General features: G+C 39.4%; 2 protein-coding genes across 3 annotated transcripts in view; one reads left to right on the forward strand and one right to left on the reverse strand.

The window, feature by feature from the left end:
* Window positions 1–5883, reverse strand: part of LOC115225775 (endoplasmic reticulum resident protein 44) — a 56364-nt gene extending 50481 nt beyond the window's left edge. Inside the window, exon 1 of the mRNA XM_029796728.2 lies at window positions 5735–5883. Coding sequence (XP_029652588.1) covers window positions 5735–5788 — 54 coding nt within the window. The 5' untranslated portion in view covers window positions 5789–5883. The remainder of the gene's footprint in view (window positions 1–5734) is intronic.
* A 13848-nt stretch (window positions 5884–19731) lies between these two features.
* LOC115225817 (protein PTHB1-like) overlaps window positions 19732–24605 on the forward strand; it is a 31993-nt gene continuing 27119 nt past the window's right edge. Inside the window, exons 1-3 of one of the 2 annotated variants that reach the window (XM_029796786.2) lie at window positions 19732–19832; window positions 22615–22738; window positions 23880–24039. In XM_029796786.2, coding sequence (XP_029652646.1) covers window positions 22630–22738; window positions 23880–24039 — 269 coding nt within the window. In that variant the 5' untranslated portion in view covers window positions 19732–19832; window positions 22615–22629. Of the gene's footprint in view, window positions 19833–22590; window positions 22739–23879; window positions 24040–24605 lie in introns of both variants that reach the window. The other variant, XM_036514756.1, reaches the window with a different exon arrangement.

Below are 24605 nucleotides of genomic sequence, written 5' to 3' on the forward strand. Positions count from 1 at the left end.
TGAAAGAGGCCGGTCGCAAATATATATATGTAGGTATGTGTGTTTGTGCTTGTCCCAGCCTCCATCACCGTTTCTAAACCGATGTTGGTGTGTGTACGTCTCCGTAACTTAGTGGTTCGGCAAAACAGACCAACAGGATACGTACTACACTTAAAACAATAAGCCCTTGAGTCAATTTGTTTGACTAAAACCCTTCAAATGCTGTCATCATCATCATCGTTTAACGTCCGCTTTCCATGCTAGCATGGGTTGGACGGTTCAACTGGGGTCTGGGAAGCCCGAAGGCTGCACTAGGTCAGTCAGATCTGGCAGTGTTTCTACAGCTGGATGCCCTTCCTAACGCCAACCACTCCGTGAGTGTAGTGGGTGCTTTTTATGTGCCACCGACACAGGTGCCAGATGAGGCTGTGTGTATATATATAATAAATATCTGTAAATATAAATACATAATTATATATATAAATATATATATATATATATATATATATATATATTAGAAGAAATGAGCTACTCAGAAGATAGGATGGTTTATATTTACAGATATTTATTTTTATATTACATTTTTTACATATATATATCATATCACTTAGATCATTAGCGCTTTCTCCCATTCTAGTGGGGTTTTCAAATCAAACTAAGTTCCTGTATATATGTATATATATCATCATCATCGTTTAGCGTCCGCTTTCCATGCTAGCATGGGTTGGATGGTTCAACTGGGTTCTGGGAAGCCAGAAGGCTGCACCAGGCCCAGTCTGATCTGGCAATGTTTCTACGGCTGGATGCCTTTCCTAACACCAACCACTCCATGAGTGTGTATATAATATATATATATATATATAATTATGTACAATCTGTGTATATCTCACTAATGAGGCAGAGTGTATATTTATCCAGAGCCAAATATCCAGATCTGGAATTATCCAATAATTTTTTGCTAGTTTATTTGTCCATTTGTCTTTTCACTTTGTGCTGTATAAATACATGGTGGTTTTAGAGTCAAGTTTTGACTGCTATCTCTAGCATGCTGGTATCTCTTAGATACCCTTAATTATAATTATATATATATATATATATATATTAGTTGGATTTGAAAACCCCACTAGAATAGGAGAAAGTGCTAATGATCTAAGTGATATGATGTATATATAAAAAATGTAATATACAAATAAATATCTGTAAATATAAACCATCCGATCTTCTAAGTACCTCATTTCTTCTAATATATATATGTATATATATAAAGTTAGCATCTAAACCACATGGTTCCCGGTTCGCTTACACTGCATTGCATGGCACCTTGGGCAGGTGTCTTCTATTATAGCCGCAGGTCTACCAAAGCAGTGTAAGTGAATTTGGTAGACGGAAACTGAAAGAAGCCCATCAAATACATGTATACACACATGCATGCATGTATGCTTGCTCTTAACCAGTGTTGGTTCGTTTACGTCCTAATGAGTTAGTCGTTCGGCAAAAGAGATCGATGGAATAAGTAGCAAACTTTTAAAAAGAATACAAGTATTGGGGTGTCGATTTGTTCAACTAAAACCCTTAAAGGGCAGTGCCCCAGCATGGCCACAGTCCCATAACTGAAATTAAGTAAAAAAAAAAACGCTTTATGTGTGTGAGTGTATATATACATATATATATATATACACATATATACACACACACACACATATATATATATATATATATATATATATATATATATATATAAAGTTGAAATTTACAGAAAAACGTATATATACAGGTATATGTATGTATATATATATATATATATATATATATATATATATATATATACACACGTGTATACATATGTGTGTATATACATATATATACCTGTGTGTATATATATATATAGATACATGTATATACATGTATATAGATACATGTGTATATATACACGTGTATGTGTGTATAAATATATGATGATATGCATGTATATATATGCGTACATGTATAAATAGAAATGTAGCAACAGGTGGTTGTAAGGAAGATAACATCGATAATCAATGATCGAAATGCAAGCAAACTTGCAGAAAATTCGATCACCTCAACAGATTTGAGGAGCCGCTTTTTGGTTTAGCCCCAGGTCAGGTCAACCCTAACCGAGCAGACCTCTGGCATAGTCTATCAAGGACTACATTATGCAACCGTGGCCCTCTTGCCTTTCCAAGACTGTGGATCGAGTTGCGTCCCTTTGTAAACTTAGCCGTTCGATGAATAGGAACCGATGAAATACATTCCAAGCAAAAAGAATTACTGCACTCGATACAATGAAGTAAAACCGTAAGAGGTACTGCTCCAGTATGGCCGTAGTTTAATGAATGATACCGGTCATGATAGACCATAAGGTCACGTGTTGAACTCTAGTACTCTTCTGATACTTGTTTTTTTATCAATTTTTCCCCCCAGGAGAATAAGGACATAACAGAGCTTGGTGAGAATTGAACCCTAAACACCCAGATCCAAAGCGTTAGGAGTAATACCGAACTCCCGAAGATTAAGAAGTATTCCTTGCCGGGATTCGAACCATCCACACCAGACTGATGGATAGAGAGAGGGGGGATGGAGGATGGGTGATCACAATTGGAACACCTTGGATTATGTCTTCTCTGCCAGGCCTGATCAGAGCTAAGCAACCCCAGAGTCCTCAACTAGGTTTCGGTCCTATGAAATACAGGAGGTCATGTGACATGCACGCCTTCCCGAAATACGCCGGTGGTGCGGACGAAGTTGTAGTAACAACAACCAGGAAACGAAACCGGATCGCGGTTCACACACTAGCGCCGTCTAACCTCTGACCTCTTAACGGGCGGGCGCTTATACTTGGTCAGTCGACCTTGACAACAAGAAATAGCAGCCAAGCAAGCCTTCCTGAAATCATAATTTACTTGCGTCACAGAAAAACAAAGACATGCAGATGGCCATGACCGGAACGCTTTTGAACATAGCTCTACTGGCTCGGAACTGACCTAGAATTCAACAACAGCAATCAATTGTATCATTACGAAAATAACCTCCGTGCTCCAGCAACGACATTACGATATTACACTTTTTAGGGGGGGGGGGCGAGTGGGTAAGGAGCTGGTACCCTAAACCGTGTGGTTTGGGGGCTCCAGCATGGTCGCAGTCCGATGATTGAAACAAGCAAATAAATTATAAAGAGCTCCTTCCCGGCTCCGCAGACCAATAATCTCGTGTTCTAAGCATTTAATATCTAGGACTGATATTTCTGATTTAAAAAAAAAAAGACAGTAAAGTGTTTATGAAGGAGATTTGACTGCTATTTTTAGCAGATCGAGAGACTGCATAAAGAAATAAGCAAAAAAAAAGGTACCCTACCTCTTTAAGGTTCTGTTTTATGGTTTAAGTTTATGAATGAAAGTCTATTTACGCGTGTAATTATAGAAATGTTTGACGTCATAAAATTTTTTATGAACTTTCGAGAGAACGTGAAATAATTGTATCGCGGAACAGTGGATCTCGAAGCACATAAAGCTACAAATGACAGCATGTAAATGTGGCAAGATGATTGCTTCCCAATCACACGGTTCCGGGTTCAGTCCCCACTGCGTGGTACCTTGGGCAAGGGGCAAGTGTCTTCTGCTATAGCCTCGGGCCAACCAAGGCTTTGTGAGTGGATTTGGTAGACGGAAACTGAAAGAAGACCATCGTATATATGCATATGCTTGTGTATGTATGTTTGTCCCCCCGCCGTCTCTTGACAGCCGATATTGGTGTGCTTACGTCCCTGCAACCAAGCAGTTCGGCAAAAGAGAACGATAGAATAAGTGCTACGTTTACAAAGAATAAGTCTAGCATGGCCGACAATATACATACATACATATATATATAGTTATACCAGGGGATGGTCATCATATTTTGCCAGTTAAACAACAATATCTGTTTTAACACACACATATATACTATATATATATATATATATATATATATATATATATATAATATTCTGCCGGCCAAGATCCCAGATGAACCCAAATCGCTGTTAGGGCCTCAAAAAGAAGGCGGTGATATCAAACTCTTCCGTTCACCGAAAGCCAACCACATGATAATGGCCATGGAAAAGGTGATGATACGGTCGGTGACCCAGCATGGCCACGGCCTTTCGGTTGAAACGCATGGGAGAATCTACATACGAGACATCTCATCTGTTTAATACCATCTCCACTATGTACATGTGTGTATATACATGTATATATATGTAAGTCTATAGAGACGTTTATTGAAGGGTGTGTCGACCTGTGTCAGTATAAAGCCGGACTCTCATGTGTAACGTGGACATCGGTGAAGTTTACTACAGGATAAGCACTCACACCCACCTACGTATATATACACACAGGAGTGTTCCAGTAAAGGTGACTGGTGAGTGTATATAAACATACATTCGAGTAAATGTCAGACACGATTAACAAGTATAAGAGGGAAGCAAAGAGAAATTCACGACACACATGATTATACATACATGCCTACATATATACATTTACACACACATGGATTCATGCACGTGTATTTGTATGTATGTATATATATATATGTATGTATACACTGTACGTATTTAGGTAGACGGACATGCTTGTATATTTTGATCTAAGTTTCTGGTGTGTTGAAGAAAAAATGTAAAGAAATCTGCTAAGAGTAAACAGCTCACAGAGTCACATTAAACACCCACCCACACATATATTTATATACACATAGCCACCCTCACGGATTCATACAAATTGATGTTGATTCCGTTTAAAGAACCAGACACCGATAACTGGGAACAGTCATATATATATATATATATATATATATATATATATATATATGTATGTATGTGTATACACACACATATATACACACTGTACAAAAACGTATACTTTATACATACAGACATATGTACGTAGTCTAAAACACATTCATATAGACAAAGAGAGACACATCATACTGATTCGTCACATCTATATATCTATATATATAGTCATACAAGCACACAGACATGTGTATGTATGTGTGTATATATATATATACATATATATATATATATAAAATATGAATTAGAGATAAAACCACTATTATGCAACTCAAATTTGATTTAATACTCAATTGAATTTTTCCCTGTAAGTTTGGAGTTATACTCCCTAATATTATTATATACATATATATATATACACACACACATATATGTATATATATATGTATGTATATATAAGCATTTTACACATCATTAAACACCTCACAGTCGACAGCATTAAAAGATGGCTCTAAATATAATCCACATACGCACATACATATACATACACACGTGTATATATGCTTGCTATATATATATATATACATACAGCAACACACATATATATATATATATATACATACGTACACTATGTATAGTCTATGCATGTCTTTCATATACACACAGAACTGTAAATACAAATTATATATACACGCAGAACCAAAATATAAACCCTGTAGTTATCTATATATATCCACATATATAAATATATAACAACTGTGTGCGTGTATATATATATATATATATGTATGTATGTGTGTATATTGATGTGTCTGGGATCAGTGTGTGTGTGTGTGTATACTCATTTGGCTACTGTTTTGTATGTATACGACGGAATTGCTCGAACGAAAGACAGGTAAAAGATGAAGGCCACTACATCACGTATGCATAGATCAAGGCTGAATATTTCAAAGGCCCCCAGGGCCAGCTTACCACAGAGAAAAGGGTTGCTGCGGCGATCAAAAGGCAGTACTGACGTCTCTCCATGTCTGAACTTCTGGCTTCCACAGTTATTTACCTTGGTTTCTCTTTCGGCACTTTCCGTCAACTTCCGTCTCTCCCTCTCCCTTCCTCTCACTATTACTCTATTGCTCTCTCTTTCCTCTCTATCTATTAATCTCTCTCTCTCTCTTACCGTCCTTCTCCATTTCTCTCACTATTCCTCTTACTCTATTGCTCTCTGTTTCCTTTATCTCTCTCCCTTTCTTTATTTCTCTCTCGCTATTAATCTCTTTCTCTTTCCTTCCTTCCTTCTCCATTCCTCTCACTATTACTCTATTGCCTCTCTCTATCTTCCTTTCTTAATTTCTCTCTCGCTTTTAATCTCTCTCTCTCTCTTACAGTCCTTCTCCGTTCCTCTCACTGTTACTCTATTGCTCTCTGTTTACTCTCTCTCTCCCTTTCTTAATTTCTCTCTCACTATTAATCTCTCTCTCTTTCTTTTCTTCTCCCTTCCTCTCACTATTACTTTATTGCTCTCTGTTTCCTCTCTCTCTCCCTTTCTTAATTTCTCTCTCACTATTAATCTCTCTGTCTCTCTGTCTTACCGTTCTTCTCCATTCCTCTCACTATTACTCTATTGCTCTCTGTTTCCTCTCTCTCTATCTATCTTCCTTCTTAATTTCTCTCTCGCTTTTAATCTCTCTCTCTCTCTTACAGTCCTTCTCCGTTCCTCTCACTGTTACTCTATTGCTCTCTGTTTACTCTCTCTCTCCCTTTCTTAATTTCTCTCTCACTATTAATCTCTCTCTCTTTCTTTTCTTCTCCCTTCCTCTCACTATTACTTTATTGCTCTCTGTTTCCTCTCTCTCTCCCTTTCTTAATTTCTCTCTCACTATTAATCTCTCTGTCTCTCTGTCTTACCGTTCTTCTCCATTCCTCTCACTATTACTCTATTGCTCTCTGTTTCCTCTCTCTCTATCTATCTTCCTTTCTTAATTTCTCTCTCACTATTAATCTTACTCTCTCTTTCTTTCCTTCTCCCTTCCTCTCACTGTTACTCTATTGCTCTCTGTTTCCTCTTTCTCTTTCTTAATTTCTCTCTCACTATTAATCTCTCTCTCTCTCTTTCCTTCCTTCTCACTTTCTCTCACTATTACTCTCTTTAGCTTCCTCCGTTCTCTCTCTCTCTCTCTCCTCTCTTTTCTCATTATTACTCCCTCCCTCCTTATCACTTTCTCTCACTATTACTCTCTCTACTCTCTTTCTCTCCTTCCCCACTTTAGTTTCTATATCTATTTTTCCTTTCTTTCTCACTTTCCCCCCTCCCTCTCTAATTCTATATTTTATCTCTATCCCTCCCTCTCCCCTTCTCTCTTTCTTATTCTATTCCTTTCAGTTCTCTCACTTTCTCTCTCTGTCTCTTTCACCCCCTCCCTCTCTCTCTCTCTCTCTTCCTCACACATATTACACACGCTTTCCCAACCGCTGCCTCCCCCCCTCACTCCACTGCTCTCTCTGCATTTCTCGTTTAAAAAAAATCCATCTATTTTTTCCTCCTTTTGCCTTTCTTGCTTTCTCCAACTTTAATATCTTCTCTGCAAGTATTCTCATCTAATCACCCTCTCTCTTTCCTACCTACCTATCTATCTATCTATCCATCTATCAATCTATCTATCTATATGTCTATCTATCTATCTATCCATCTATCTATCTATCTATCTATCTATCTATCTATCTATCTATCTGTCTGTCTGTCTATCTATCTATCTGTCTGTCTCTATCTATCTACCTACCTACCTACCTACCTGTCTGTCTGTCTGTCTATCTGTCTGTATATCTGTCTGTATATCTGTCTGTCTGTCTGTCTATCTATCTGTCTGTCTGTCAATCTATCTTATCTATCTACCTGTCTGTCTATCTACCCATGTATCTATCCATCCCTCTATAAATCCATCTATCCATATATCTATCTATCTGTCTGTCTGTCTGTCTATCTGTCTATCCATCCATCTCTTTCTTTTTCCTCTCTTTCTTTCTTTCTCCTTTTCTATCCTCTCTCTCTCATTTATTTCTGTCTGTTCCCTTTTCTCTCATACCTCTCTCTCCTCTCTCTCACACATACACACACGTATATTCACTCTCTCTCTCTCTCCCTCTTACTCTTTCTCCCTCGTCTGCCTCTCCTTCTCCTCCTCCTGCTCTCTCGCTCTCTCCATAATTTACAAAGCGGATAAGTACTCAATACATGAAAAAGAGTATATACTCTCCCGATCAAGACTTCCCTTTACTGCTCCACTTAGAATTTCCCACTTTTCAAATCCCAGTTGTTCCCTCTTAAACCACATCTGCTTATTCCATCAACACAATCCAATTCATTGTCTCAATTGCTGCTACATATATTCGTCAAAATACATTTTAAAATTAAGAATTATGGAAATATTTGCTGGGTAATATTTACTTGTATAATGAAACAAGAAAATGTAAAATTTTTGGTACTAGTTCTTCTGCATTACACATGTTTCGTTTGCTAATAGGAATTACAAGGTTTTACTAGTTAGACAGACATGTAAGGGATTTCCTGTCAAGCAGAGAAAAAAAACAATACCAAAATAATTAATTTTTTTTTCTTCTGTCAGAAGAATTTCTAATAGACAATTCCTTACAGGTCTGTCTAACACAGGGGTTCATTTCATTTTTCATTTTATCTAGTTTCAGCTCACATCATCATCATCATCATTGTTCGACCGTGGTCGAGACAATGGAATTTACCATGCTACGCCAGAGTTCACGGTCCATCATGGCATTATGGAGGTCCTGTTGCTGGATGCCTGTATCCCTGGAGATTACATCAGGGTAGGAGAGTGTGTGCCCTCTGGTATTGCGAGTAGATGGCTTCCAGAGGAGAAGAGTAGAAATTACCTCTTTTTCAGCTCTACAACAATGTCCAGCAAACTGGACTCTCCTACCTTTCACAAGAGATGACACATGGGGCACCGCCATTAGTGGAGCCATGTGGAGCTTAGGTGTTTTGCTCAATTAACACACACATCGCCCAGTCTAAGATTTGAACCCACGATCCCTCGACCGCGAGTCAGCTGCTCTAAGCACTAGGCTATGTGCCTCCACGGCCATGTGCCTTAAAAAAGTTAGGGAACTTTTTTAAACAATTGTCCCAAAATATATTTATTTATGCCGACGCTACCCTTTTGATGTGAAAGGAAGAAAATCACAGATTTTTTGAATTCAAAAGGCTTATTGAATCTATTTGCACGTCCATTACACTGGACAGATGCAATGTGGCCAGAAGGAAAATATCTGTCAAAACAAGGAACATATTTTTTATATAATTTTACTTATGTCTAACGAGTCCTCGTTACCCACAAGAATTTCATTTTTATCCTAGTTAGAGTAATTTACCCCGGTTCACTGACCTCTGGTCTAACATGTAAGACTTTGTAATTCCTATTAGGAAATGAAACACATGTAATGGTAAATAAATAATACAAACAATTTCCAATTTCCTGTTTGAGTATGAATATGAAGGTGCATGGCTCAGTGGTTAGAGCATTGGGCTCACTATCATGAGGTAGTGAGTTCAATTCCTGGACCGGGCTGTGTTGTGTTCTTGAGCAAGACACTTTATTTCACATTGCTCCTGTTCACTAAGCTGTAGAAATGAGTTGTGGCAATGTCACTGGAGCCAAGCTGTATCAACATTTTCTTTTTCCCTTGGGTAACATCAGTGGTATGTAGAGGAGAGGCTGGCATGCATGAGCAATGTCTCCCATAAACAACCTTGCCCAGACTCATGCCTCAAAGGTGAACTCTCAGGGTGCAATCCCGTGGTCATTCACGACCCCTTGCACTTCTTTTTTTGAGAATGAGTAAAGTGGATACATGGCTCCCCCAGTTAGAAAGAGGCAGAAGAGAAAAGAAAAAGAGAGGAAAGATGGCGAAGCAGATGTGTTGGGGTGCACACTCAAGGTGGAAGGAAGTATGTAGAAGTAGTAGAGAAGATTGGGTAGGACGAGTGGGCAAGAAATAATTCAGAGTACCCTGTGAAATGTATGTGAACAACATAGATAATACAGGTATATCAAATACCATACAACATAATCATCATCATTATTTTAACGTCTGTTGTCCATGCTGGCATGGGTTGGACGGTGTAACCAGAGCTGGCAAGCTGGTTGGGGGAGGTACCAGGCTCCAGTCTACTTTGGCATGGTTCCTACAGCTGGATGTCCTTCTTAATGCCAACCGTTTTGCAGAGGATGCTGGATGATTTTATGTGGTACCACTCAGGAGCTTTTGCATAGCACTGCACGGACACTTTTATGTGACACCATACAGACGCTGTTACGTGACATTGCACAGGCATTGTTACATACCTATTTCTTTACTACCCACAAGGGGCTAAACACTGAGAGGACAAACAAGGACAGACAGATGGATTAAGTTGATTATATTGACTTCAGTGCATAACTGGTACTTATTTAATCGACCCCGAAAGAATGAAAGGCAAAATCAACCTCGGCGGAATTTGAACTCACAACGTAACGGCAGACGAAATACGGCTACACATTTCGCCCAGTGTGCTAACGGTTCTGCCAACTCGCCGTCTTCCATTGTTACATACCACCACACGGGCAGTTTTATATGGCACCGCACAGACGTTCTTACGTGGCTCCACAAAGGTGCTTTTACATGGTGTTCTTATATGGCACTACATAAGCGCTTTCACGTGGCACCACCATGGATGGCGTGCTTCTCAAACTATCTGATGTGGCATACCGGCAGATTTTTCTTTCTTTTTCCAATGTGCCAGGTATCGGTAATATTTCTTAGTAATATTAATTTATACCAGAAACAATAATGAACATTTTTTTAATCTTATATTTATTTTGTAAGCAAATAATACAATATTACAAAAGCATTTTATAAGCATTTTCTTTCTTTTCTGGAAACTTGCTGCGTACTGGCACCTGATGGCTCGCAGATCAGTGCTAGTCCGTGGATCACGACTTTGAGTAGCACTGCTTTACACCACCCGAAAGATCAGTCTTTATGCTTTTACTGCAGGGTACAGGTCTCCTTGAGTAGAGCCAGGCACCAGGTATCTTAGTCGTTTTTTATCACACCTGAAAGGTTCAGCAACCTGGTGCCATTCTTTCAGTACTTCAACCCATTTTTTCCTGGGTCTCCCACTTTCATGCTTTCCATCCGCTCTGAGAGATCGGCACACAAAATAAACGACTGATTTCTTAAAATGTCTTTGCCTTTAGAGGATGTGCCATAATTACCAAACGGCATCTGAGACTACTGCTACATGAAAAAGGGAGATAATCCCAAGAATTAAATAAAAGAATTCTCCAAAGCTGACATGGCACTAAGGAAAAGGACAAGCTTATTTTCTGGAGGTTACAGTAGAGTTGCGGACACATGTTTCTACCTCAATCAGTGTCTCAGCACGACAATCACCCTAAGCTATTTCCATCAGCCAAAGGGCAGAGACTTTCTGAATATTATGCACCGTGAATGTGTTCTGCAACCAAGAAACTTCAAGTAATGTGGAGTTGAGTTGCCGATATTAAATACATATGGCTCCAGCAAAATGTGTTGGGGGCTACTTTCTTCCCTTTGTTCACACACTCCTACTCTTTTACTTGTTTCAGTCATTTGACTGTGGCCATGCTGGAGTACCGCGTTTAATCGAGCAACTCGACCCCGGGACTTACTCTTTGTAAGCCCAGTACTTATTCTATCTGTCTCTTTTTGCCGAACCGCTAAGTGACGGGGACGTAAACACACAGCATCGGTTGTCAAGCAATGCTAGGGGGACAAACACATATATACATATATACGACAGGCTTCTTTCAGTTTCCGTCTACCAAATCCACTCACAAGGCATTGGTTGGCCCGGGGCTATAGCAGAAGACACTTGCCCAAGATTCCATGCAGTGGGACTGAACTCCTGTGTATCATCATCATCATCATCATCACCATTCGAGTGTGATCGTCGCCAGCCTCGCCTTACTGGCACTTGAGCCCTGTGCTAGTAGGGTATTAAGAGCACTATCCAAGCGCGATCGTTGCCAGAGCGGCTAACTTGCTTCCGTGCCAGTGGCACATAAAATACCACCACTCGAGCGTGATCGTTACCAGCGTCGCCTTACTGGCACCTATGACGGTGGCATGTGTAAAAATATTCGAGCGAGGTCATTCCCAGTACCGCCTAACTGGCCCTCGTTCCGGTGGTACGTAAAAGCACCCACTACAGTCTTAGAGTGGTTGGCGTTAGGAAGGGCATCCAGTTGTAGAAACTTTGACAGATCAAGATTGAAGCCTGGTTCAGCCATCTGGTTCGCCAGCCCTCAGTCAAATCGTCCAACCCATGCTAGCATGGAAAGCGGACATTTAAACGATGATGATGATGATACACATATACATATAAGATGAATGACCACTAGGCTGTTTTATAGCCTGTCTCTTATGGTTTCACAGCAGGAGTTACGGAAATTAAAAACATTCAGTTCCTATCAAATAGAGTTAATAACAGTCGCCGATACTAAGTTTTCTTAAGACTAATTTATGGGGAATTTTAGTCAATACAGTCGCCATGTTCCTAAACATTAATTATACTGACAGAAACGAGTTTTCAAAGCCGCAGTTTCGTACTGGCAATTTCCGTTACGCGCGCGAATTGCTGAAATATAGTGTCTAAAAATAAATACAGCGCGGAACCGACTTCCGGACTCCAGAAATCCGGAAGTTCCAGAAATCCGTGTATACTGTACAACGCTCTGCAATGTACTCTTCTGCCCTTTTTATTGAATAAACGGAATCTGTTTTCGAAGTTGGTTAGTTTCCACTCCTTTTATATTTCATCTAGTCGGATTAATCGATAGGGGTTCCTCTTCTTTTTTTGTTTAGTCTGGTAGTTATTTAATCGTCTCCTCTTACCGAATCGCTAAGTTGCAAGGACGTAAACACACCAACACCGGTTGCCAAGCGGTAGCGGTGAACAAAAACAGACACAAAGTCACACATATGCGGTATAGAGACCAGACATTGTATTCGCATCACTTGCATCAAAACAAGTGATTCTGTTTGAACCCGTTGTGCCATATGAAAACAGAATGGAGAAAGCCCATTCTAGATATAAGAGTGAAAAATACGACAGTTTAGCCATGAGATTGAGAGAATCTGACTTCCAAACCAAAGTCCAAAGAGATGGGCGTGAGAAGGTCTGTGGGCGAATCTGCCCCTGATCTCACGAAATGGTTCTCAGTTTCTGCGAGAAAGAGAGTCAGAGCTTTTCTGGCAATGACGGAAGCAGCTGAGAAGAGTTCCAAGTATAATGGGGGGGGGGGGGGGCTGAGAAGTTCCTGGCTTTGAGTAAAAGAAAATACAAGAGGATCAGTTAACTATGATTTTATTCAACATATTTCCCTCTCAGATTCACACACACGTTTTCTAAGCCCTCAGTCGACTGCAGCTATGTTGAGGGGCACCGCCTAGAAATGTTTAAGTCAAACAAATCAACCCGAATATTTTTTTTAAAGCCTGGTACTTATGCTATCAGTATCGTTTTACTGAACCGCTAGGTCACATAACTGTAAACCAACCAACTCAGATGGTTAGGCCACCAACCAGGCCATACATGACACTCTCCTCAGAGTTTTATCTTGGCTACCGAGTAACTGTCACATTATTTTTACAGATATATATATAATATATATATATTTCTTTACTGCCCACAAGGGGCTAAACATAGAGGGGACAAACAAGGACAAAGGAATCACAATGACCCCAGTTGCAAAACTGGTACTTTATTTATCGACCCCGAAAGGATGAAAGGCAAAGTCGACCTCGGCGGAATTTAAACTCAGAACATAACGACAGACGAAATACCGCTAAACATTTCGCCCGGCGCGCTAACGTTTTTGCCAGCTCGCCACCTATAATATATATATATATATATGTATTATAAGTGTCTGGAACGTGCCGGATATTTCAGTCCGGTTCTGTACTTGCAAAAGTTATCTTCCCTTGTTAATTTCCGAAAAAAAATTTTTAATATTTCACTTAAGCTGGCGTGTAATCTCGAACTTCCGAGATTTCAGTTCATGATGAAACAACAACCTTTACTAATTATATCATTATAATTTACGGTTTTATAAACACGTGAGGTACACACCCTTCTCCATGCACGTATACGTGTTTAATATCTACCCGTCCGTCTACCCGAGCAAGTTTCTTATTTGACTTACACGTCGAGAAGATTTGAGCGGTAAAACGAAAAGCCGGATCGGAAATGACGAAACGTACTTATTTTCCGTTTATATTCGCCGCTTAGTACGGAATATATGTTATACCCTGCTTCTTGCGAGGATGCATAGGATTGTGGTTAGGGTGTTGCTCTCACGATTGCTAGAACGCAGTTTCGATTCCCAGACCGGCGGTACATTATTTTTCTGGAGCGAAGCACTTCGTTTCATGTTCGTTGCTCTGCGATCACTCTGACATCTGACGTGGCAAACCGTCAGTCAACCTGTCGATTTGACGGAGGCAACGAGCTGATACAAACTTTTGAACAATATAAAAAAGCCATTGAAGGCAGGGAGCTGGCAGAAACGTTAGCACGCCGGGCGAAATGCTTAGCGGTATTTCGGCTGCCGTTACGTTCTGAGTTCAAATTCCGCCGAGGTCGACTTTGCCTTTCATCCTTTCGGGGTCGATAAATTAAGTACCAGTTACGCACTGGGGTCGATGTAATCGACTTAATCCCTTTGTCTGTCTTTGTTTGTCCCCTCTGTGTTTAGCTCCTTGTTGGTAATAAAGAAATACGTATTTCGTCTGCCGTTATGTTCTGAGTTCAAATTCCGTCGAGGTCGACTTTGCCTTTCGTCCTTTCGGGGTCGATAAATTAAGTACCAGTTACGCACTGGGGTCGTTATAATCGACTTAATCCCTTTGTCTGTCCTTGTTTGTCCCCTCTGTGTTTAGCCCCTTGTGGGCAATAAAGAAATAATATAAACAAACCATTTCGCAGGTTGTTCAGCAAGGAATCGTAGGACCCTCACGAGTCGTCTACGGCAGGAAAGTTCATCTTCTTGCTACTAATACAAGCAGTAAACTGGGCACATCGACACAAATGCGCACCCCACCCCTCCCTGCATTTTGTTTCCTCATAACTTCCAGAAAAAGGGATGTTTTTCAATGAAATTTTCTACAGATATGCTTCAGATAGTGTAGATTCTGTTTATATAGGAATTTGTTGTAAAAGAAAAATTCTGGAAGTGGGATGGGGAGAGGAGTTTCAGAAAATTCACACGTTCGACTTTGTTTCCTCATAACATCCAGGAAAATTGTCATTTTAACTTTAAGTTAAAATGACAATTTCCCTGGAAGTTAAGTGGAATTGCAAGAGGGTCTGTCATGAGTTTAAGGACCCGTAAGGGTGAAGATATTGAGAAATAGAAGCCAAACAGAAAAGCTCTCACATTCCTGCTCAAATTCACGGTGCTTTATCTTGAGTTTCTTTAAATGGGAAAAATAGTTTTGGTTTACAAACATTTCAGTGACAAACGGCTTTCAGGAAAGAAAGAAATTCATAAATTGTAGTTGTATTTTAAAGAGAATAATTGCTGAGTAAGTGAGAGACTCTATAAAAGCAATTAGACAAAAACTTATTTCTGATAATGAGATTGCTTTCCAAGGAGATGTTGTTGTTGTTGTTGTACATGAAGTGCTGCAATAAATTTACATAAATGATTTCTATGATGACATCCATTGTGGAAGTACAGCAACTAAAAATCGACTGTGGTTTGAAGCAGGGTGGCCTGAATAGTAGTAGTAGTAAATTTGAAATAATGTTTGAGGAGTGAATGAAATTTATTTCACTTCTTCTGCTTCATGCTGTGTGGGGCATGCATTATGTATAAGCACATATGTATGTATGTGTGGGTGTATGTATGTATCATCATCATCATCATCATTGTTCAATGTCTGCTTTCCATGTTGGCATGGGTTGGACGGTTTGACTGAAGACTCGCAAGCCAGAAAGCTGCATCAGGCTCCAGTCTGATCTGGCAAAGTTCCTACTCTGAGAGTATAGTGGGTGCTTGTACATGTCACCGGCACGAGGGCCAGTCAGGTGGTACTGGCAACGACTATGTTCAAAAGGTGTTTTTTACGTGCCACCTGCATGGGATCCAGTCCGGCAGTGCTGGCAACGACCATGCCTGAATGTTGTTTTTCACATGCCACCGGCACATGTGCCAGTAAGGCGACGCTGGCAACGATCATGCTTGAATGGTGCTTTTTACGTGCCACTGGCACAGGAGCCAGTCAGCAGCCCTGGCAACAATCACGCTTTGTGGTTCACTACCTCAACAGCTCCTGTATACGATCCAGTGGCTAAGGACATCATCAGGAGAAACCATGTCCAGTTTTGGCCCCTACTTCTCTACCATTTTCAACGTGGCAGGGCCCCCACTTTCAGAGGTGTCTTCAGCTCCGGTGATGAGTATGTTTTTTTTTCTTTGTTTTTCTTTGTTCTTTGTTTTCTTTGATGCAGCATCAATGAATGTCAGTGGGCGAATGACCACCCTGGCAAATTTCCCTTTAAATATGCTGTAGTACAAAACACTTGTACTATAGAGCCCGAGGTAGTTTTAGCCAGGTTGGCATTGAAAGGGTTAAACTCAATTTTTGTGGCACCCACCTAAGTGGTGAGTGAGGTATCATTAATTAATTAACTTGACATGGACAATCTATATATATAAAACTGTAGTTGTGTGAGTGTCTGTCCCCTTCGATTTAGATTCCTAACTCCTCCCACATTTTGCGGTGCAGTTTAACCAAATTCGGGTATCTTATAGTGGTGATTCATATCGAGCCCGTCTGGCTATTAGCGCGCGTCTACGATGAGTCTACGATTTAAAAAATAATTTAACATCATTTTTTATTCCATTTTAATGCATAATTTTTCGTGTGTCGATGGCGACGGAGTTGGCGTCCACGCTCACAGCTGCACCTGTGTTTGCTTCTCCCCCTTCTTCCCTCCCTCGTGAAGCTGTGGGGAAGGGAGTGTAAGGAAATCAATGTCGTAAAGCGTTGTCAAGGAGACCAGCCTTCTTTTAGAACAACGACTTCATGGCTTGAAGACACCAAAACAGAAATGGCTAAGAAAGCCCGAATTGGCATCTATAAGGGAAGTAACTCTCTAAAAATGCTTATATAGTTATTTCCCTTACAAACCCGAGCAACGCCGGGCAATACTGCTAGTCATTTATAAATTTTAATATGAAAATGGATTGCATAAGCTTCTCACAGTTAATTGATTAAAAAATTAATTAAGACAAAAGGAAATAGTTTACTTTATATATTGCAATTTAACGACTTTTCTCTGCTTGATGAGATCTCATTTTATTTTAATTACTTGTTTAAGATGTTTAACATTATTAATACTGTGTGGTTAGGGAGCTTGCTTCCCAACCACATGGTTTCGGGTTCAGTCCCACTGTGTGGCATTTTAGGTGGGTGTCTTCCACTATAGCCCCGAGCCGACCGAAGCTTTCTGAATGAATTCGGTAGGTGGAAGTCACTGCCGTGTGTGTATGTGTGCGTATAGCTGCTCAGTGCCTCTCCGAAAGAGAGAGAGGGATAGGTAAGATTTTGTGTGTTAATTATGTTAGCTCCCCATCCCCTTAGACATGGGCAGCCCCCGCTTGGGAGCAGCACTACCCACTTTGAGAACATCTGCATTAGGTCGTTCACCTTCACTTTGTGTGAAAGCTGGAAGTTCAATGTTATATGACCACTTTTAGCTGTTGTGTCAATACAACAACTTAAATGAAATGAATAAAAGTATAACTGGATTAAGGGATTAAGAAATAATCTCAGATAATCATAACCCAGATATATGAACTGTGAAATTCATGTTTGTTTCAAACATTGACAGTCATTGATGAAAGATGTGTGGTGTATGGTATATGGGTATATACTCTTTACTCTTTTACTTGTTTCAGTCATTTGACTGCAGCCATGCTGGAGCACTGCCTTGTTAGTCTAGCAAATCGACCCCAGGACTTATTCTTGTAAGCCTAGTACTTATTCTATCGGTCTCTTTTGCCGAACCGCTAAGTAACGGGGACGTAAACACACCAGCATCGTTTGTCAATCGATGTTGGGGGGGACAAACACAGACACACAAACACACACACACACATATATATATATATATATACGACGGGCTTCTTTCAGTTTCCATCTACCAAATCCACTCACAAGGCTTTGGTCGGCCCGAGGCTATAGTAGAAGACACTTGTCCAAAGTGCCACGCAGTGGGACTGAACTCAGAACCGTGTGGTTGGTAAGCAAGCTACTTACCACACAGCCACAATGTTTGCTGTTACAAAAGGGCCATTCTTCTTGTTAATGCTGTTGTTGTTGTTAAGGGGGTGAGGTGACAGAATCGTTAGCATGCTGGGCAAAATGCCAAGCAGCAATTCATGTCTTCATATTCTGAGTTCAAATTCAGCCAAGGTCGACTTTGCCTTTCATCCTTTCAGCTTCTGTCTATTAAATCCACTCAAGAGGCCTTGGTCGACCCAAGGCTATAGAAGACACTTGCCCAAGGTGCCATGCAGTGGGACTGAACCCAGGACCATTTCTTATAACACAGCCATGCCTGTGCCTTTTACTTATTTCAGCCATTTCACTGTAGTCATGCTGGAGCAATGGTCCTTATCCTATCGGTCTATTTTGCCGAACCGCTAAGTTATGGGAACGTAAACACACCATCATCGGTTGTCGGGCACAGACACAACACACAAATATATACATACGATGGGCTTCTTTCAGTTTCCATCTACCAAATCCATTCACAAAGCTTTGGCAAGCCCGAAGCTATGGGAGAAGACACTTGCCCAAGGTGTCACACAGTGGGACTGAACCTGGAACCATGTGGTTGGGAAGCAAGCTTCTTACCACACAACCACACCTACATTACATATATAATATATATATATATATATATGTGTGTGTGTGTGTGTGTGTGTGTGTGTGTGTGTGTGTATTTGTCCTCGCTCGCTTGACAAGTGTGGTGTTGGTTTGTTTACGTCCCGTAACTTAGCAGCTCGGTTATAGAGACTGATAGAATAAGTATCAGGCTTTAATATTATATTAAAGACTGAGGTCGATTATTCGGCTAAAACCCCTGAAGGTGATGCCCCGGTGTGGCCGCAGTCCAATGAACGAAACAAGACAAAACAATAACACCTCCCCCACAATCTGCCGCCCGGATTATTTGCCTCCTTACATTTCTGAGATGCTTTGCTGTGGTCCGCTTTAACACTTAAAACTGGCAAAATTTTAATATGAATAAATTTTCTTCTATTTCATTTATGGATCTTTTCGGTTTGAACGGCAGTTTTTCCTAGCGGTGTCATATGAAATTGTCACCCATAATCATGACCCTAGTATCTATCTATTGCATTTCAATCTCATTTAGGGTTAGTGTTAGTTAGGGTTATGGTTAGGGGTGGGGGGAAGGGTATCTTTTTTTTTCTTCACAAATGTAAATAGACCCAATCTGTTTCTTAAACGAGGGACATATTCATACGGCACAGAATGTTTTTTTTTTTACCTCAATAGACGTCATTGATTGGTTGAAATTGCAGAAATTGAAGAAAAAAAAAACAAGAAATATCTTACAAACTATAGAATTTTCTCAATAAAGCCAAGAGAAAAAGATGTTTTATAAACACATTCTACCAATATACGAAGTTTAAAAGTGTTTAGTTACGTGGAAATTATTTTCAAAAAACTGCCGTTCAAACCGAAAAGATCCAAAGCATTATAATTATTTTTTACTTCATTTGTAAGATTATTGCTTCTTTTAAATATTCGTGTTTCAAAAGTTTGAATTTTCTGCGGAACAAAAGGTAAAAAAAAAAAAGGCGGAAGTTGAAACTAAAATAGCGGAAATGCTCTTATAACTATGACAACGAGTGGCGTCCAGTATGGCTCCGTGAGCTGAAAGATTTGATTTACCTTATTCGCACCTGCTATAATGTTCTAGGTAGGTTTCCACGAATCGGGTATAAGATATGAATACGCATACACTTATACACATGCACATATATATATATATATATATATATATATATATATATATATATATATATATATATTATATATATATATATATATATATGCGTACATATATATATATATATATATACATAAATGTGCGTATATACGTGTATATATATAATATATATATATATATATATATATATATATATATACACGTATATATATTGGCTTAAAAAGGATTTAGATAATCCTATCAGGTGGTGCTATTAAGTTAGACATTGCCTGGACCAATCTTTGTTCGAAACACATCTATGTTTTATCTAAGTGTTATATATATATACGTGTGTGTGTGTGTATAATATATATACATACGTATATATTATATGTATATCTATCTATCTATCTACACATTTACATACATTCGTATATCTATTATATATATATATATATATACACACACGTATATACGCACATTTACGTATCTATAAACATTTATACACACACACACAAATATATATATATATATATATATATATATATATATATATATACATGTATTGTTATTGTTTATATCGATCCAAGTGAAGGTTTGATCCAGTGGATCTATAGCCAAAAAGTGTCTTAAGAGCCAGCATACTCTCGTTTATTCGGCGTAGTGTGTATATGGGGAGTACATTATCCACTCGTGATAGATTAGTGAAATAATGATGATACGTTCGTTTATTTGCCACAAGGGTCCTAAATTCGTATAACAACATGTTACTAAAAACGCTAACAGGATACGTTGGGACATGGTTCTCTAAAAACACAGGATGAGTTAAAAACGTTATACCATATATAATACAAAATATACATACATACTTGTGACCCATCCAATTGTTTTTTATTCAGGCATAGTGTATCTAGGACTATATTATCAAACGTGTGCTTAGAGAAAAGAAAAGTAGGACAGGGTGTAATAGAAGGTAGATTTGGCTGTTGTTTCTAGCAATAAATAGAGCAGCCATGTCTATGCTCCATCAGTGATTGGATTGTGCTTGTCTGTTGTTTTGCTTACATAGATGTCAGCACGAGCATCTTTTAGTTTTGTCCCTTATCCTGTAGAAGCGCAGTCCCCATGCTTTTTTGCATCATGGACCTGTTTCATGCAAAATAATTTCTCCATGAATCAGTGGATCATGCACATAACAAAACACAATTAAGTGCATCATCATCATCATCACCATCATCATCGTTTAACGTCTGCTTTCCATGCTGGCATGGGTTGGACGGTCTGACTGAAAACTGGTGAGCCAGGGAGCTGGACCAGGTTCCAATCTGATTTGGTAAGGTTTCTAAGGCTGGATGCCCTTCCAAGAGTGTAGTGGGTGCTTTTTATATGCCACTGGCATGAGAGCCGTTGACGTAACACTGGCATCAGCCACAACTATGATCTCACTTGGTTTGACATGTCTACACATGCACGGTATACCGCCAAAGGTTTTGGTCATCTGTCACTGCCACCATGAGGCCCAACGCTTGAGTTGTGCTAATTTAATTATTACATATATAATGCATACATATTACATTTTAATTATCTTGGGTCATCCCATAAATACAGATTTTTTTTATACTTCTTTTATTTTTCAAAATTAAGATAAAGAGATGCAGCACGGATTTTTGTCAGTGAAGAGGTCGCGGTCTTAAAGTGACGAAAATATTTTGACAAATTAAACTTAAATGTTGAAGTGAATCGAATGGCTTTTGTGTGTTTCTTAAATGGCTTATAAACACCTTCCAAGCTGCAATTGTTTTCGTTTCAGCACACGATCTCAGATCAAATCACTTGCTATGCGAGTACATCTCAGTAAAGATAAAGAAAGTTCTTCTTTTAATCTAAAATATACTCTCTTTCATTTTCTATAATACTCTTCCATCTATCTGGTAGACTTGCAAGGTCCCTCTTCCAAAATTCACTTGTCTGTGTGAAAAGTACTCCTCCAGTACTGTTCTGAGCTTGTCTACAAAATTCATATTTTTCCCGTCCAAATGATTTTGAAGACTGCAGAATAAATGATAATCAGATGGGGTAATGTCCAGTGAATATGGTGGGTGGGACATCATTTCCCATTCAAACTGCTCCAGCCTTTGGAATGTCATCCTTGCTGTATGTGGCCGACCATTACCCAGATGGAGGAACACCTTTTGTCTAGAAACCAAAGATGGTCATTTTCTGATGGCACACAGTGGTCGATGAATGGTTGAATGACCGAATCCAAGCTTCTCTGCTAGTTCCTCAACAGTTACGATGGGATTTTGTTCCACCAGGGTTTGCAGGATGTCCCCATCAAGCTCTACAGATCTTCCATCAATGATGCTTTCCACCTGACTTTCCAAAGACTTAATTACAACCTAATTAAGGTGTTTTTGTTTTGAAACAAATACTATTTTAAGCAAACAAGCAGGTGCGCTTTCTGCGATAATTTGAGAAGTGGTGACGAGTGACAATTCTGTAAATAATAATAATATTTTATAAGCTTAAAGCTTTTAAGCGATCACCATATATCGACCAAAGAAAAGAATCTAATATTAAGACATAGAAGCCCTTGACGGGGAAAAAGTGGGTTTTCCGTATGGAAAACCATGCATACAGAAAACCTGCTTTTTTCCCCCTGGGATATACACAGTGAACGCTTATAAGCTTTAAGCTTATAGAATACTATTATTATTATTATTTAGAGAAATATCATTAATGGTTTTAGTGTCTGTGATTTCTCATTCCTCAGATTGTCCAAAGAGCAATGTCGCTCTTTAAAGTGCGTGATTGGTGGTCAACCAAAGTTGGTGTGGAGGAGGAATTTGACCAGGGATGTCTCTGTGTAGCCAACATCATCAATGGTGAGCAACATGGTGAGTTACAGAATTTACTCTTTTTAAATGTATGTATGTATATATATTTTCGTAGACATAGCTAACGTTTTTTGGCTGCTATTTCTAAACTTCGGTATGTGGTAAAGCAAATCTTTGCTGAACCCTAATTATTAAGTATTACTTAAGTTTACCATGAAATGATCCTTTTTTCATGCCGAATTCTACTTGGTGAAATTATTGATTACTTCTTAATTAATTAATTTTACCCTTTGTTATTATATATATTTTCGTAGACATATATGTAGCTGTGTGGTTAAGAAGCTAGCTTCCTAACCAAGTGGTTCCAGGTTCAGTCTCATTGCATGGCACCTTGGACAAGTGACTTCTGCCATAACCATTGGCATACCAAAGCCTTTTGAGTGGATTTGGTAGATGGAAACTGAAAGAAGCCCATCGTGTATATATATATATATAGGCGCAGGAGTGACTGTGTGGTAAGTAGCTTGCTTACCAACCACATGGTTCTGGGTTCAATCCCACTGCGTGGCATCTTGGGCAAGTGTCTTCTGCTATAGCCCTGGGCTGACCAATGCCTTGTGAGTGGATTTGGTAGACAGAAACTGAAAGAAGCCTGTTGTATATATGTATATTATATATATATATATACATATGTGTGTGTCTGTGTTTGTCCCCCTAGCATTGCTTGACAACCGATGCTGGTGTGTTTACGTCCCCGTCTCTTAGCGGTTCGGCAAAAGAGACCCATAGAATAAGTACTGGGCTTACAAAAGAATAAGACCCGGGGTCGAGTTGCTTGACTAAAGGCGGTGCTCCAGCATGGTCGCAGTCAAATGACTGAAACAAATAAAAGAGTAATATATAAAATATTTATAATAATAAAGAATATTGAGACTTGTACATCCACAAAATTCATTTATTTTTATGTAAAAAGTTTCCATGCTCTTTATTATTTTTATTATCATTATTATCAATATATACTCCAGACAATTTTTATCATCCAGCAAAGAGTACACGGAATTACCAATCGGAGGAATTCCATCTACCAAATCCACTGACAAGGGTCTGAGAGGCAAACCTCTCACCTGTGCCGCCACACCTGGCAATAATTAAGATATTTTCGTTGCTGTTTCCTTCTCCATCCATTCCTCTTTTGTTACAGATCAAATCATCACTGGGAGTTTCCAAGGAATGCTCCGGATCTACAACCCGCAACCTACCAAAACCAATCACGGATGGAGTGGTTTCAGTCCCCAGCACCTTCTCCTCGAGACCCCGTTTCAGCTTCCCATCCTACAGATTTCTGCTGGCCAATTTGTGTCGTGAGTAGCAAAACTTGTTTAACGTTTGTGACCTGCCTAAGATGGCAAGCTGGAAGAATCTGGGCAAAATGCTTGGCAGCATTTTTGCCTGTCCTTTCTGCCGAGGTGGACTTTGCCTGTCATCCTTTGGGGGTGGGGTCAATAAAATAAGCTTCAGTCAAATGCTGGGGTCAATGTAATCAACCAAACCCCTTCCCTGAAATTGCTGGCCTTGTGCCAAAATTGGAAACTGATATCAATATATTTAATAAGGTGGTGAGCTGGTACAGTGGTTAGCATGCTGGGCAAAATGCTTGGCACCATTTTTGTCTGTCCTTACATTCTGAGTTCAAATCCCACTCAGGTTGACTTTGCCTTTTATCTTTTTGGGGTTCATAAAATAAGTACCAGTTAAATGCCGGGGGGTTGATGGAATCAACTTACTCCCACCTCTGGAATTGCTGGCCTTGTGCCAAAATTGGAAATCAATATTTGTGATTTGATTGATTTCTGTTTTTTTTTCTTTTTGCTGTTTTTACGTCTGATGATGGGATATCCTTTATATCCCCGAAACAGCTGTAAGGCCA

The sequence above is a fragment of the Octopus sinensis genome, linkage group LG28, assembly GCF_006345805.1.
Source record: "Octopus sinensis linkage group LG28, ASM634580v1, whole genome shotgun sequence".
Taxonomy (NCBI): Eukaryota; Metazoa; Mollusca; class Cephalopoda; order Octopoda; family Octopodidae; genus Octopus; species Octopus sinensis.